Raw genomic sequence first — 16722 nt, forward strand, 5'->3', positions numbered from 1 at the left:
ATTCACATAAATACATGTACACTTACCATCAGCAGCAGTACACCTACTCGCTAACTCCCAGAATACCAATCCACATAAATACATGTACACTTACCATCAGCAGCAGTACACCTACTCGCTCACTCCCAGAGTACCAATTCACATAAATACATGTACACTTACCATCAGCAGCAGTACACCTACTCACTAACTCCCAGAATACCAATCCACATAAATACATGTACACTTATCATCAGTAGCAGTACACCTACTCGCTAACTCCCAGAGTACCAATTCACATAAATACATGTACACTTACCATCAGTAGCAGTACACCTACTCGCTAACTCCCAGAATACCAATCCACATAAATACATGTACACTTACCATCAGTAGCAGTACACCTACTCGCTAACTCCCAGAGTACCAATCCACATAAATACATGTACACTTACCATCAGCAGCAGTACACCTACTCACTAACTCCCAGAGTACCAATTCACATAAATACATGTACTTACCATCAGCAGCAGTACACCTACTCACTAACTCCCTGAGTACCAATTCACATAAATACATGTACACTTACCATCAGCAGCAGTACACCTACTCGCTAACTCCCAGAGTACCAATCCACATAAATACATGTACACTTACCATCAGTAGCAGTACACCTACTCACTAACTCCCAGAGTACCAATTCACATAAATACTAGTACATGTACACTTACCATCAGCAGCAGTACACCTACTCACTAACTCCCAGAGTACCAATTCACATAAATATATGTACACTTACCATCAGCAGCAGTACACCTACTCACTAACTCCCAGAATTCCAATCCACATAAATACATGTACACTTATCATCAGTAGCAGTACACCTACTCGCTAACTCCCAGAGTACCAATTCACATAAATACATGTACACTTACCATCAGTAGCAGTACACCTACTCGCTAACTCCCAGAATACCAATCCACATAAATACATGTACACTTACCATCAGTAGCAGTACACCTACTCACTAACTCCCAGAGTACCAATTCACATAAATACTAGTACATGTACACTTACCATCAGCAGCAGTACACCTACTCACTAACTCCCAGAGTACCAATTCACATAAATATATGTACACTTACCATCAGTAGCAGTACACCTACTCGCTAACTCCCAGAATACCAATCCACATAAATACATGTACACTTACCATCAGTAGCAGTACACCTACTCGCTAACTCCCAGAATACCAATCCACATAAATACATGTACACTTACCATCAGTAGCAGTACACCTACTCGCTAACTCCCAGAGTACCAATCCACATAAATACATGTACACTTACCATCAGCAGCAGTACACCTACTCACTAACTCCCAGAGTACCAATTCACATAAATACTAGTACATGTACACTTACCATCAGCAGCAGTACACCTACTCACTAACTCCCAGAGTACCAATTCACATAAATATATGTACACTTACCATCAGCAGCAGTACACCTACTCACTAACTCCCAGAATTCCAATCCACATAAATACATGTACACTTATCATCAGTAGCAGTACACCTACTCGCTAACTCCCAGAGTACCAATTCACATAAATACATGTACACTTACCATCAGTAGCAGTACACCTACTCGCTAACTCCCAGAATACCAATCCACATAAATACATGTACACTTACCATCAGTAGCAGTACACCTACTCGCTAACTCCCAGAATACCAATCCACATAAATACATGTACACTTACCATCAGTAGCAGTACACCTACTCGCTAACTCCCAGAGTACCAATCCACATAAATACATGTACACTTACCATCAGCAGCAGTACACCTACTCACTAACTCCCAGAGTACCAATCCACATAAATACATGTACACTTACCATCAGTAGCAGTACACCTACTCACTAACTCCCAGAGTACCAATTCACATAAATACTAGTACATGTACACTTACCATCAGCAGCAGTACACCTACTCACTAACTCCCAGAGTACCAATTCACATAAATATATGTACACTTACCATCAGTAGCAGTACACCTACTCGCTAACTCCCAGAATACCAATCCACATAAATACATGTACACTTACCATCAGTAGCAGTACACCTACTCGCTAACTCCCAGAATACCAATCCACATAAATACATGTACACTTACCATCAGTAGCAGTACACCTACTCGCTAACTCCCAGAATACCAATCCACATAAATACATGTACACTTATCATCAGTAGCAGTACACCTACTCGCTAACTCCCAGAGTACCAATTCACATAAATACATGTACACTTACCATCAGTAGCAGTACACCTACTCACTAACTCCCTGAGTACCAATTCACATAAATACATGTACACTTACCATCAGCAGCAGTACACCTACTCGCTAACTCCCAGAGTACCAATCCACATAAATACATGTACACTTACCATCAGTAGCAGTACACCTACTCACTAACTCCCAGAGTACCAATTCACATAAATACTAGTACATGTACACTTACCATCAGCAGCAGTACACCTACTCACTAACTCCCAGAGTACCAATTCACATAAATATATGTACACTTACCATCAGTAGCAGTACACCTACTCGCTAACTCCCAGAATACCAATCCACATAAATACATGTACACTTACCATCAGTAGCAGTACACCTACTCGCTAACTCCCAGAATACCAATCCACATAAATACATGTACACTTACCATCAGTAGCAGTACACCTACTCGCTAACTCCCAGAGTACCAATCCACATAAATACATGTACACTTACCATCAGCAGCAGTACACCTACTCACTAACTCCCAGAGTAGCAATTCACATAAATACTAGTACATGTACACTTACCATCAGCAGCAGTACACCTACTCACTAACTCCCAGAGTACCAATTCACATAAATATATGTACACTTACCATCAGCAGCAGTACACCTACTCACTAACTCCCAGAATACCAATCCACATAAATACATGTACACTTATCATCAGTAGCAGTACACCTACTCGCTAACTCCCAGAGTACCAATTCACATAAATACATGTACACTTACCATCAGTAGCAGTACACCTACTCGCTAACTCCCAGAATACCAATCCACATAAATACATGTACACTTACCATCAGTAGCAGTACACCTACTCGCTAACTCCCAGAGTACCAATTCACATAAATACATGTACACTTACCATCAGCAGCAGTACACCTACTCACTAACTCCCAGAGTACCAATTCACATAAATACATGTACACTTACCATCAGCAGCAGTACACCTACTCACTAACTCCCAGAGTACCAATTCACATAAATACATGTACACTTACCATCAGCAGCAGTACACCTACTCACTAACTCCCAGAATACCAATCCACATAAATACATGTACACTTACCATCAGTAGCAGTACACCTACTCACTAACTCCCAGAGTACCAATTCACATAAATACTAGTACATGTACACTTACCATCAGCAGCAGTACACCTACTCACTAACTCCCAGAGTACCAATCCACATAAATACATGTACACTTACCATCAGCAGCAGTACACCTACTCACTAACTCCCAGAGTACCAATTCACATAAATACTAGTACATGTACACTTACCATCAGCAGCAGTACACCTACTCACTAACTCCCAGAGTACCAATCCACATAAATACATGTACACTTACCATCAGCAGCAGTACACCTACTCACTAACTCCCAGAGTACCAATTCACATAAATACTAGTACATGTACACTTACCATCAGTAGCAGTACACCTACTCGCTCACTCCCAGAGTACCAATTCACATAAATACATGTACACTTACCATCAGCAGCAGTACACCTACTCGCTAACTCCCAGAATACCAATCCACATAAATACATGTACACTTACCATCAGCAGCAGTACACCTACTCGCTCACTCCCAGAGTACCAATTCACATAAATACATGTACACTTACCATCAGCAGCAGTACACCTACTCACTAACTCCCAGAATACCAATCCACATAAATACATGTACACTTATCATCAGTAGCAGTACACCTACTCGCTAACTCCCAGAGTACCAATTCACATAAATACATGTACACTTACCATCAGTAGCAGTACACCTACTCGCTAACTCCCAGAATACCAATCCACATAAATACATGTACACTTACCATCAGTAGCAGTACACCTACTCGCTAACTCCCAGAGTACCAATCCACATAAATACATGTACACTTACCATCAGCAGCAGTACACCTACTCACTAACTCCCAGAGTACCAATTCACATAAATACATGTACTTACCATCAGCAGCAGTACACCTACTCACTAACTCCCTGAGTACCAATTCACATAAATACATGTACACTTACCATCAGCAGCAGTACACCTACTCGCTAACTCCCAGAGTACCAATCCACATAAATACATGTACACTTACCATCAGTAGCAGTACACCTACTCACTAACTCCCAGAGTACCAATTCACATAAATACTAGTACATGTACACTTACCATCAGCAGCAGTACACCTACTCACTAACTCCCAGAGTACCAATTCACATAAATATATGTACACTTACCATCAGCAGCAGTACACCTACTCACTAACTCCCAGAATACCAATCCACATAAATACATGTACACTTATCATCAGTAGCAGTACACCTACTCGCTAACTCCCAGAGTACCAATTCACATAAATACATGTACACTTACCATCAGTAGCAGTACACCTACTCGCTAACTCCCAGAATACCAATCCACATAAATACATGTACACTTACCATCAGTAGCAGTACACCTACTCGCTAACTCCCAGAGTACCAATTCACATAAATACATGTACACTTACCATCAGCAGCAGTACACCTACTCACTAACTCCCAGAGTACCAATTCACATAAATACTAGTACATGTACACTTACCATCAGCAGCAGTACACCTACTCACTAACTCCCAGAGTACCAATTCACATAAATACATGTACACTTACCATCAGCAGCAGTACACCTACTCACTAACTCCCAGAATACCAATCCACATAAATACATGTACACTTACCATCAGTAGCAGTACACCTACTCACTAACTCCCAGAGTACCAATTCACATAAATACTAGTACATGTACACTTACCATCAGCAGCAGTACACCTACTCACTAACTCCCAGAGTACCAATCCACATAAATACATGTACACTTACCATCAGCAGCAGTACACCTACTCACTAACTCCCAGAGTACCAATTCACATAAATACTAGTACACTTACCATCAGCAGCAGTACACCTACTCACTAACTCCCAGAGTACCAATTCACATAAATACATGTACACTTACCATCAGCAGCAGTACACCTACTCACTAACTCCCAGAATACCAATCCACATAAATACATGTACACTTACCATCAGTAGCAGTACACCTACTCACTAACTCCCAGAGTACCAATTCACATAAATACTAGTACATGTACACTTACCATCAGCAGCAGTACACCTACTCACTAACTCCCAGAGTACCAATCCACATAAATACATGTACACTTACCATCAGCAGCAGTACACCTACTCACTAACTCCCAGAGTACCAATTCACATAAATACTAGTACATGTACACTTACCATCAGCAGCAGTACACCTACTCACTAACTCCCAGAGTACCAATCCACATAAATACATGTACACTTACCATCAGCAGCAGTACACCTACTCACTAACTCCCAGAGTACCAATTCACATAAATACTAGTACATGTACACTTACCATCAGTAGCAGTACACCTACTCGCTCACTCCCAGAGTACCAATTCACATAAATACATGTACACTTACCATCAGCAGCAGTACACCTACTCGCTAACTCCCAGAATACCAATCCACATAAATACATGTACACTTACCATCAGCAGCAGTACACCTACTCGCTCACTCCCAGAGTACCAATTCACATAAATACATGTACACTTACCATCAGCAGCAGTACACCTACTCACTAACTCCCAGAATACCAATCCACATAAATACATGTACACTTATCATCAGTAGCAGTACACCTACTCGCTAACTCCCAGAGTACCAATTCACATAAATACATGTACACTTACCATCAGTAGCAGTACACCTACTCGCTAACTCCCAGAATACCAATCCACATAAATACATGTACACTTACCATCAGTAGCAGTACACCTACTCGCTAACTCCCAGAGTACCAATCCACATAAATACATGTACACTTACCATCAGCAGCAGTACACCTACTCACTAACTCCCAGAGTACCAATTCACATAAATACATGTACTTACCATCAGCAGCAGTACACCTACTCACTAACTCCCTGAGTACCAATTCACATAAATACATGTACACTTACCATCAGCAGCAGTACACCTACTCGCTAACTCCCAGAGTACCAATCCACATAAATACATGTACACTTACCATCAGTAGCAGTACACCTACTCACTAACTCCCAGAGTACCAATTCACATAAATACTAGTACATGTACACTTACCATCAGCAGCAGTACACCTACTCACTAACTCCCAGAGTACCAATTCACATAAATATATGTACACTTACCATCAGCAGCAGTACACCTACTCACTAACTCCCAGAATACCAATCCACATAAATACATGTACACTTATCATCAGTAGCAGTACACCTACTCGCTAACTCCCAGAGTACCAATTCACATAAATACATGTACACTTACCATCAGTAGCAGTACACCTACTCGCTAACTCCCAGAATACCAATCCACATAAATACATGTACACTTACCATCAGTAGCAGTACACCTACTCGCTAACTCCCAGAGTACCAATTCACATAAATACATGTACACTTACCATCAGCAGCAGTACACCTACTCACTAACTCCCAGAGTACCAATTCACATAAATACTAGTACATGTACACTTACCATCAGCAGCAGTACACCTACTCACTAACTCCCAGAGTACCAATTCACATAAATACATGTACACTTACCATCAGCAGCAGTACACCTACTCACTAACTCCCAGAATACCAATCCACATAAATACATGTACACTTACCATCAGTAGCAGTACACCTACTCACTAACTCCCAGAGTACCAATTCACATAAATACTAGTACATGTACACTTACCATCAGCAGCAGTACACCTACTCACTAACTCCCAGAGTACCAATCCACATAAATACATGTACACTTACCATCAGCAGCAGTACACCTACTCACTAACTCCCAGAGTACCAATTCACATAAATACATGTACTTACCATCAGCAGCAGTACACCTACTCGCTAACTCCCAGAATACCAATTCACATAAATACATGTACACTTACCATCAGCAGCAGTACACCTACTCGGTAACTCCCAGAGTACCAATTCACATAAATACATGTACACTTACCATCAGCAGCAGTACACCTACTCGCTAACTCCCAGAGTACCAATCCACATAAATACATGTACACTTACCATCAGCAGCAGTACACCTACTCGCTAACTCCCAGAGTACCAATTCACATAAATACATGTACACTTACCATCAGCAGCAGTACACCTACTCACTAACTCCCAGAGTACCAATTCACATAAATACATGTACACTTACCATCAGCAGCAGTACACCTACTCACTAACTCCCAGAGTACCAATTCAAATAATACATGTACACTTACCATCAGCAGCAGTACACCTACTCACTAACTCCCTGAGTACCAATTCAAATAATACATGTACACTTACCATCAGCAGCAGTACATCTACTCGCCAACTCCCAGAGTACCAATCCACATAAATACATGTACACTTACCATCAGCAGCAGTACACCTACTCGCTAACTCCCAGAGTACCAATCCACATGCATACATGTCAATACGCAAGAACGAATCTCGTTGAAAATTAATCGCCCCTTCTAAAACTTCTGGAGCCATATACCTCCTTGTGCCCACCTGCAAAGAAATATATAAATGTCATACTTTATTAAATTGACAGATAGTATGTAGGAATGGAATAGGTTGTTTGCGATACATGAATTAAAAATTATTATACATCAGTCACCATAACGCCACAAGTTACAGCATGTCGTAATTTTGCGGTATTTTCATCCTACCATATTAGGAAATGCGAATTCCAAATATGAAATGATTACGTGCTTAAGCGCCCTCTAATAATAACCAGGCTTTGATCGAACTCCACACAAAGTTCGGTGATTCTGTTCTAAACTTTTTGAGTTTTTGGCATTTCCATGATATATCCTTGGAAGGAAAAAATATATAATAAGGTTATTACAAGGATACCTCAAAGTATGCATGAAGACAGTATGCCGTCGCATCGACCTCCACTGCGCATCAGTCAACACTCTCGCTGTGCATACTTTGAGGTATCTATGTAATAACCTCATATAATAATGCTATTTGAAGTGCGTTCTCACATTAAAGCAATAATTTTCCTGTATCATGCCTGGCCCAGCGCACTCACATACGACTTTATGTGCCCTCCAAACTATCCTCATCATCCTAGGTTTTTTATTCGTACAAGAGAAAACAATTAAAGGAACAAAGTGGTTTTACCAAGATATTTAACAGCAGATAATTCATAAGAACAATACAGTACTCATTCCGCCCAACCTCCCGCTTTTATCGCTTTTTTTCCGACCGCTTATCGCTTAATTTCCGACCGCTCGCTGCTTTCCGACCGGAAACCGACCGCTTTTTTTCCGCTCGCTCGCGTTCGCTTTTGTTCGCTCGCTCGCTCCTGCTATGACTGGCTTCAGAAACACCGTCCGCTTGCCAACCGACCGCTGGAGTAACAATGATCGTACATTGTATGTATAAACTTAAGTTTTTATTCGTAATAAATTTAGGTTTTAATGACGATTCAAAATACAACGCCTATTGCTTCTCTGTTTTGGAAAAAAGACGCCTTCAAATCACTTGACACATTGTAACGTTTGCTACGCAAGTCGAACTGTGACCTGTATTTACATATTTACGTCCTTGTGTGTGTAGTTCAAGCAGCTATATGACTGGTCAATCGCGATATTATTGAGTACTAGTATTTGTGTGTTGTGTGTGTGTGTGTTTCTGTGTGATTTTGACTAAATTTATTCCGAACGGCGCTCAAAATAATTTGACACTTTGTTATTTGCGAACGCAACTCACACTATGACTCTTACTCAATTTGCACAAGTAATACGAATGCTGTAGTTCAGAAAATCTATTGGTTGACTTTTGCTCGTGTCTGGGTGCGCAAAACAAAACTGCACATATAATTATCGCATAGCTGAATTTCTACAAATCAATTGGACTTAAACTACTAGTATAATGACTGTGACGATTAATCGCTTGTCTGATTACATGCGACGACGAATTATTGGATTGGCAGCAGCCGGACGAAAAATGAAAGAGATCTCGGAACAGTTAATTTGTTGAGGAAAACAAAACAAACGCAGCCAGTGATACATTTTGAAAACAAAAATACAAAATAAACGCAATCAGAGGCGCCGACCACGCGCGTTGGAAATAAATAAAACATCTGTTTTAGTATGTTGTGACAGTCTCACCAAACTCTTTTACTCGCGCAATATAATTATGTTATTTCCCAAAGCACTTATATTTAATACATTGACGAAAAACACCGCAAGAAAAATGTAAATCAGGCTTATAATTACTAGTAACTCTACTCGAACGCAATGTTGATCACTGTAAAAGTGGATAAATTCGAACCGTCATCAAATTCAAAATTCAAGCGATCTCGTTGAATGTCAAAAATAAACTCGATGTTTAGAAAGACAAAAACAACAACATATTAGAGTGCAAAAAAGCTAGCAGCAAAGAACGAGAAGTGCATGTGGGAAAGCGATGAGTGAATTCGAGAAAAATTATGCTGATGTGAGAACAAGCCATATACCCGCGGAGTACTCGCTAAAACATCGAGAAAATGTGCCATTTCAAAAAGCACCCTTACAAATAATGTCTGCGATTGTGTGAACATGATAACGTGCAAACAAGGAACAGAGCTCGTGGTCCACCAAGGAAACTTAGCGATGACGCAGTTTTAGATGTATACGGCTGTTGAAAACAGAGACTCCTTCGATCTCATATAAGCAGGTTCACGTGGATGTATCATTTTCAACTTTTACCAACAACGCTGTGATAATAAAGACATTGTGAAATTCTTTTGTTTTTATGTAGAAAAAGACAGTAATTTTACCAAGTAAAATCATATTTATTAAAATTGTTGTTCATACATGAGTTGTCGAACACACTACATAGTTTGTAATTTCATCCAGCTCCTTTCAGTCACAGTATACAAATACAAGGCACAAATATAGATAATATAGCAAATTATTTTTCTCTGTAATATTCGTGTGTAATCAGTAATTATGAAAAAAAATATGGGTACATATGGAATACATTTCGTTATGAATTATTCTTAATATCAATTTCTAAATTATCTTGTCAAAATCAGTTTTTTTTCCAGGGTTTTCCCCCAAAACGAAAGAATTTCATAATGTCGGGAACGAGAAGTTTTTTTTTTTATTATTATTGTTTATTGGGAACGGAAAGTCTTTATCGTAGTGTTTCGCCTCGGTTGACAATGAGCTCTTCGGGTCGCTAAAACTGTATGTCCACCTCTACTGGGGTGAACATTTGTATTATTATACTGAATAAATCTTAGAACAGAAATGGTGGCACTCAATCATGGCAATCTTCCAGCTCATCGTTAGAAAGATTTTCGGAGGCAAATTTAATCTTGAAGGATTGCAGGAAATTGACCCTTACCGATTCATATTTATGAATTAATCGGGATTCAGGTACCATAGTGTTTGTAACAGAAGAAAAAAATTTGGGATTTTTCATGCAAACATTGTGAATGGTTCCCCGACACTGATTCCTTTTTAACTTTCAATTTTTCTAAGACGCGGCAAACCCTGCTCATGACCGGAGACGTCGTCGAGATGCAGGTGCGATTCCTCTTAGCAACGCGTTCTATTAATTTCCAAAGCGTGTGGTCGGCGTCTTTGATTGCGTTTATTTTGTTCTTTTATTCACGTAATCTATCACTGGCAGCGTTTGTTTTGTCGCGTCTCACAACTTAATGTCCAAGCTGACTTTGTTTTGGCTGTAAGTGAACTACGTACAGCTCATGAAAGTATTTCGCCCAGAGTTCGCAAAAAACGGAATACCCTGCAAAATTTGAATCCTTTATTTTATAACGAGACATTGGGCGCAAAATTAAAAACCATAATTGTAATTCAACAAGTTTATGTAACGTGTTAGTCCGCTTGCCAGCCGCCTAGCCGCGATCTCCATTGATGTCGGCTTCGACAACTTCGGACAAGTAAGATGGGCGCTGGCCGACATTACATTTGCAAGTATTGTATTTGTTTGACAAATTGTACACTACGGTCATTCTATAACAATCGATTGGTCGTTTTTTTCACAGTCTTACTGCAGATATTCTTCAATTGTTGTAGGTGCCACGGATTTTAACATAACTACAACTTGACCCGTGTTAAACCCAAACCATGCGTGCATGACAACCGTCACCCTATACACGGTTACTCAATGAATACCATACTCTACAGTAGACATTTTTAGCTCTCCACCAAAAATTGAATGGTTTTATTTCATATTAGTTGTGTCTGTGTCAGTGTCGTATTTGATTTCACATGTTTGGTTCGATCTTGTTTATGGTGGACATTATTGCTACGCGTATGTATTATTACCAATTTTATATGGCCGTGTGATCCACCGTATTTTTTCAACGGTCGTTCTATAAATTTTTGATTGTATTTATTCTTATTTTAACATCATAAAAACAAAAATGACACACTTGTACATGAAACAGTAGGTAATGAACTGTAAATGCGGGCGGTTGCTCTGTCAGGCGAGCGAGCGAGCGAGCGATTGCGCGAGCGGATACTTCCGGATTTGCGCGGTCGAAAAAAAAGCGGAAATTGCGCGGTCGAATTGAACAAAGCGAGCGAAAAAAAAGCGATCGAAATCCGGAAGCGGGCGGGAGGCTGGGCGAAATGAGTACTGTATATGTATTTTTAAACGTCAAATCTTATACTGCAAAATCAATTCTAACCCATATATTTATGTATCCTCGGGCGGACATCCGGGCATTTTCACCGCCTGGCAGCCCTGGCGGTGAAAACGAAGGTCAAAAACTCACAGAAAACGGTACTTTGGGATGGTTGTTGAGACTCCCCTAAACAGTGTAACATATATAAATTTGGTTGTTCAGGATTACTTCAAAGTTGAGTTGGTGTTGTTTTCTCGAATTTTCATCTGCTACTCGACGGGCGTTCCACAGCATCGCGCATGGAAATGCATGTACAGTGGTGCGCGTCTTAGCAACGTGGAACGTCTTATGACGTAGCTCCACCTCCGAGGATTGGTTAAAAGAGTGATAAATTATTGTCAACTCACCTGTGGATGTGCTTCCCCTGGACTCTGACCTGGTTCAAATTTAACAGCTAAACCAAAGTCAGCAATACACACTGATAAATCGTTCTGTACGAGTACATTTTTACTTTTAAAATCCCTGTGTGCTATGGCTGGTTTATTTCTACTGTCTTTTGTTGCTGGGATATCCTCATGGAGAAAAGACAGGCCTTGTGCCATTGTTTGTCCTATTTTACAAAGTTCACTCCATGTAATTAGATTAGCCTTCAGGTAATCACACAATGACCCGTGTGGATGGAACTCCATCACCAACCAGAATTCCTGATTTATATTTTCTCCACGGGTTTCCGCGGCAATATAATTCAGTACATGATTGTTGTTGAGCATATACGGTAAATTGAAGATCTCCTGCTCATTTAACCACGATGCTTTATCTTGCAATGGGAAGATTTTAACAGCGACGACTTCATTCAACATCTGAGCTTTCCAGACGGCTCCAAATCGACCTCTTGCTTTTACTTCTAGAAGTTTCAGCGGCCGCATTCCTAAAAGCGGCGATGGCGACGGTAAAGGACTGGGATCTTGCAATGGGATCTGTATGTGTGTCGTTTCTTTATGATGGCTGTATATCCAGTATGCCACCGAAATCACCAACGCTAGTCCCATTATAGGCAGCAACGAGTACATTATTGTGTTAAATAGACTGCCATGTTGGTATACGATAGGACCAGATACAGTCACTGAAAAATAACAATAAATTATGTTATTATACATCTGTTACCATAACGTCATAATTTACAGTGTGCAGTAATTTTACGGTATTGCACTGGGTCCTACCATATGGAACGATTACGCGGGTAAGCACCCTCTAATAATAAAAATGGCTGCCCGCGGAGTTTGACCAGACCCCACACAAAGAAGTTCGCCAGATATGTTCCAAACATTTTGGATTTTGGCATTCCAATGATGTAATCTTGGAAGGAAAAGATATATAATAATAAAGTTATTACGAGGATACTGCAAAGTATGCATCCAGACAGTATACGGTGGCATCAACCTCCACTGCATGTCGGATTATACTCCAGCTGTACTGTCTTCTTGCATACTTTTCATGATCCTTGTAATAACCTCATATAATACAATCATGAAGGTATGTTGATATGATTTGGTCATTACTGGTTGGGCAAGAATTAGGAATAGTCCTTGTCTGATAGTTAAAGAGAGTGTTTCAAACAACAAGTCTTAAATTAAAAATTCAAGATAATATTATGTAATTATTTATTCTTCGCTATTAACCCATGTAACTAAAAATAAGATATATTCAAGCAGATTATCCAATTGTACTGTTACGTTTGAGTATATTTTATGTATTTATTATTTGTATAATTTGTAGTTGGGGTTTCATTGAAACGTCATATTGTCCTCGGTCGCTTTATGTTGTGTTCTTTTGTCAATTTATCCCTATTTTGCATATTTATTTGTACTGAGCTAGGGAGTCTGCTTTGGCTATAAAAGTCTTTTGTTTTAAGTTGACAGGGGTAGACTGCAGATAGACTGTAAACTGATAACACTGACTGGTTTCTCAGTTTATAAGGAAATGGGATCTGCTTTTGAACATTGTTAGCTGTCCAGTCTGGTTTGTGTGTTCGATTCGGACACTCTTTAGGTGCAAGAGGTCAACATGGGAGCTGAAACGTGGTATGCTTCGACGGGAGATGGGCGATTAAAGAATGAAGATTGACACCATCTGGGAGTTGCGATAAAAGAACAAAGATGACGGAGTGACAGGCTTTTTTGCCTTTTGCCGTTGTTAAACGGAAGTATATATTGTTTGTATGTTACTGCTAGCATTTTTGTTTGAGGTGTGGTGTATCACACAAAGTTATGCGACATTAGAATAGGGCATTGAAAATATACTACCGTTCTATCTTGCACACTGCTTGTGTTCGGGCGTTTTCGTTGTTATACGAGTCGAGTACCAGCGTCTGAACGTAACAGTACAATGCGAGTTTTGAAAGCTAACAAAACCAGGTTAAATAAAGTTAGCTAAATGACACTCATAGTGTACAGCATGCAGGCTACACATCTTCTTCACTATGGAATCATCTATCTACCAAATGACATTTGCACAGCACCAAATTAACACTTTCAAATCCAGATTAAAATCTCATCTGTTTCAAGAAGCATCATTAGGCATCATTTGATGGATATCAGGCGCAATATAAACTATAAATATTATACACTCAGAGTGTACTGCTGGCTACACATATACTGTAAAACACGTCTTTTTTGCATGCATGTCCTTTAGCGAACTTAGCAAGAGAACTGATTCGCTTATTTAAGGTAGCGGGACTATTATTTGCATACTTGTTTTCATCTTCTAATTGTGACTAAATGACTATAAATAGACCCAGGAAAGTATATATTTTTAGAATCGCCAGACTTCAAGCTTTTCACAAGTGTATTTTGCATGCCCGAATCTGCATTCTACGACACGTTACTCAACCAAAGGTGAAAAATTACATTTTCTGTAAAAAAAATAATTACGCATTTTTGCTGGCGATAAGAAGTATTTTTTTCACTTTTCCTAGTTGTTCAATAGTCTGGTAAATTGAATGTGTCTGGTCAGTTTTTTTCAAGCAACACATTTAAAAAAAATAGTGTGCTGAATTTCAATTACTATTTTAGTCGCATTGCCCCCAACTCAAACCACAACTCATTGGTAAATAATCGATGAAATAGTTTGTCTGGACACATTCAAGTTCCTCTCACTGTCACCTTAAAGCTGTGAAAATTTGGTGTTAATCCGACGATAATAAGTATACGTTATTTTTTGTTAAAGACCATGTATTTTGAAAAACATAAACTCCTAGAAAACGTCCATGAAGTAACAGCAAAGATTTTCAAGCTTGTTCATCGGCACAATCAATTTGTTTTCCCATCAAGGTCTGTTTTAACATGTGTAGGGACATCCAAATGTGTAAGGCTATTGGAAACCAAAAAAATAAAGCAATGGGATAGCTATAATTGGATAAATTCGGCATATGAAAACACCAAAATCAATGATTTTTTTTCAGTGGCTGTGTGACCTTGTGTCTGCCACATTCATATGCAAATGACTAATCTGTGAAACAAATAGGGGCGGAGACAAACCACTCAAATGTTTGGAAACACTAATTGTGTGTCAGATAGCTACTGATAACACATCCTAACATTGCTTTGTCTTGAGTTTATCTTTGAAACATATAGGCACACAGATTAAACCTGTGTTGTTGATTTTGGAAAACACTACTGAGGCTGCCTTGCTTCCCTTCAGAAAATCTACATTTTAACCAACATACATGACATTCTATGTTATGTTGACTTTATCACATGAAAGTTTATAATGCATTTCATCAATTAATAAATAAATGTGAAAATCGTAATTTTCAACACAAATAATAGTCTCGCTACCTTAAGATGTCGCTAATGACTATTATAAATTCAAAATGGCAAAGCCTTGGGGATTTGTATACAGTAATCCAGGACATAAAAATCTGGGGCACTCTCAATTACACTTGACAGTTTTTCTTTGTTTTTATGGAGGTGATAACTGTGCATTTGTTTTGGCACGCAACAGACTAGTGTCGTGAAAACAGGAAATCAACAATGACAAGAGAGATTTGATAAATCAACATTTCGCTATTAAGTCATTTTACCACACTTCGCTAAAATTACATGTCACTTTTTCAATATGTTTTACAGTATGTTCATATTCATGAAAAATTGTTTTTCAGAAGACATTGCTTTCAGCAGGACACATAACAGGTCAAGAGAATACATAAATGGCTATTCTATTTACCTATCGTTGTGGTTGTGACCTCTTCTCTCTCTTCATAGTAAAAGTCGACATTACACATATGACCACGACAACAACAAAAATAAAGGTCGTTCTCGTCCACGCTTCCGGCACATCTTGCGGACTCGCCACATTGACCATCACCACTGTTGATCCAACATCCCTGTTTTTTTAACTCGATTACACCAGAATTATTCCCCCACAACGAAAAGCAATGTTCAGAGGGACCAATACGATCATATTCACATTGCTGTGATGCGTTACATCCATGTTGGTCTTTGTCACAGTCTTCTGTATTGTAATATTTACACCATGTATTCTCTTGACTGTCGACAAGAATACCTACAAAATACAAATGAAGCAAGTTCATTTATTTCCAGATGATCCTTTTAGAACACATTGCTACGAGCCTTAGTGATGTCTATAAATCAGTAAAGTATGATAATCATATTTCTGCCACCAGAGGGCTC

At 39.3% G+C, this 16722-nt stretch overlaps 1 protein-coding gene across 1 annotated transcript in view; it reads right to left on the reverse strand.

Moving 5' to 3' along the window:
* Positions 1 to 16722, reverse strand: part of LOC100378736 (activin receptor type-2A-like) — a 45856-nt gene that overhangs the window by 16500 nt on the left and 12634 nt on the right. Inside the window, exons 2-4 of the mRNA XM_006821998.3 lie at positions 16256 to 16594; positions 12439 to 13154; positions 7809 to 7947 (exon numbers count right to left, since the gene is read on the reverse strand). Coding sequence (XP_006822061.1) covers positions 7809 to 7947; positions 12439 to 13154; positions 16256 to 16594 — 1194 coding nt within the window. The remainder of the gene's footprint in view (positions 1 to 7808; positions 7948 to 12438; positions 13155 to 16255; positions 16595 to 16722) is intronic.

This window comes from Saccoglossus kowalevskii, chromosome 20 (assembly GCF_978046115.1).
Source record: "Saccoglossus kowalevskii chromosome 20, keSacKowa6.1, whole genome shotgun sequence".
NCBI lineage: Eukaryota > Metazoa > Hemichordata > Enteropneusta > Harrimaniidae > Saccoglossus > Saccoglossus kowalevskii.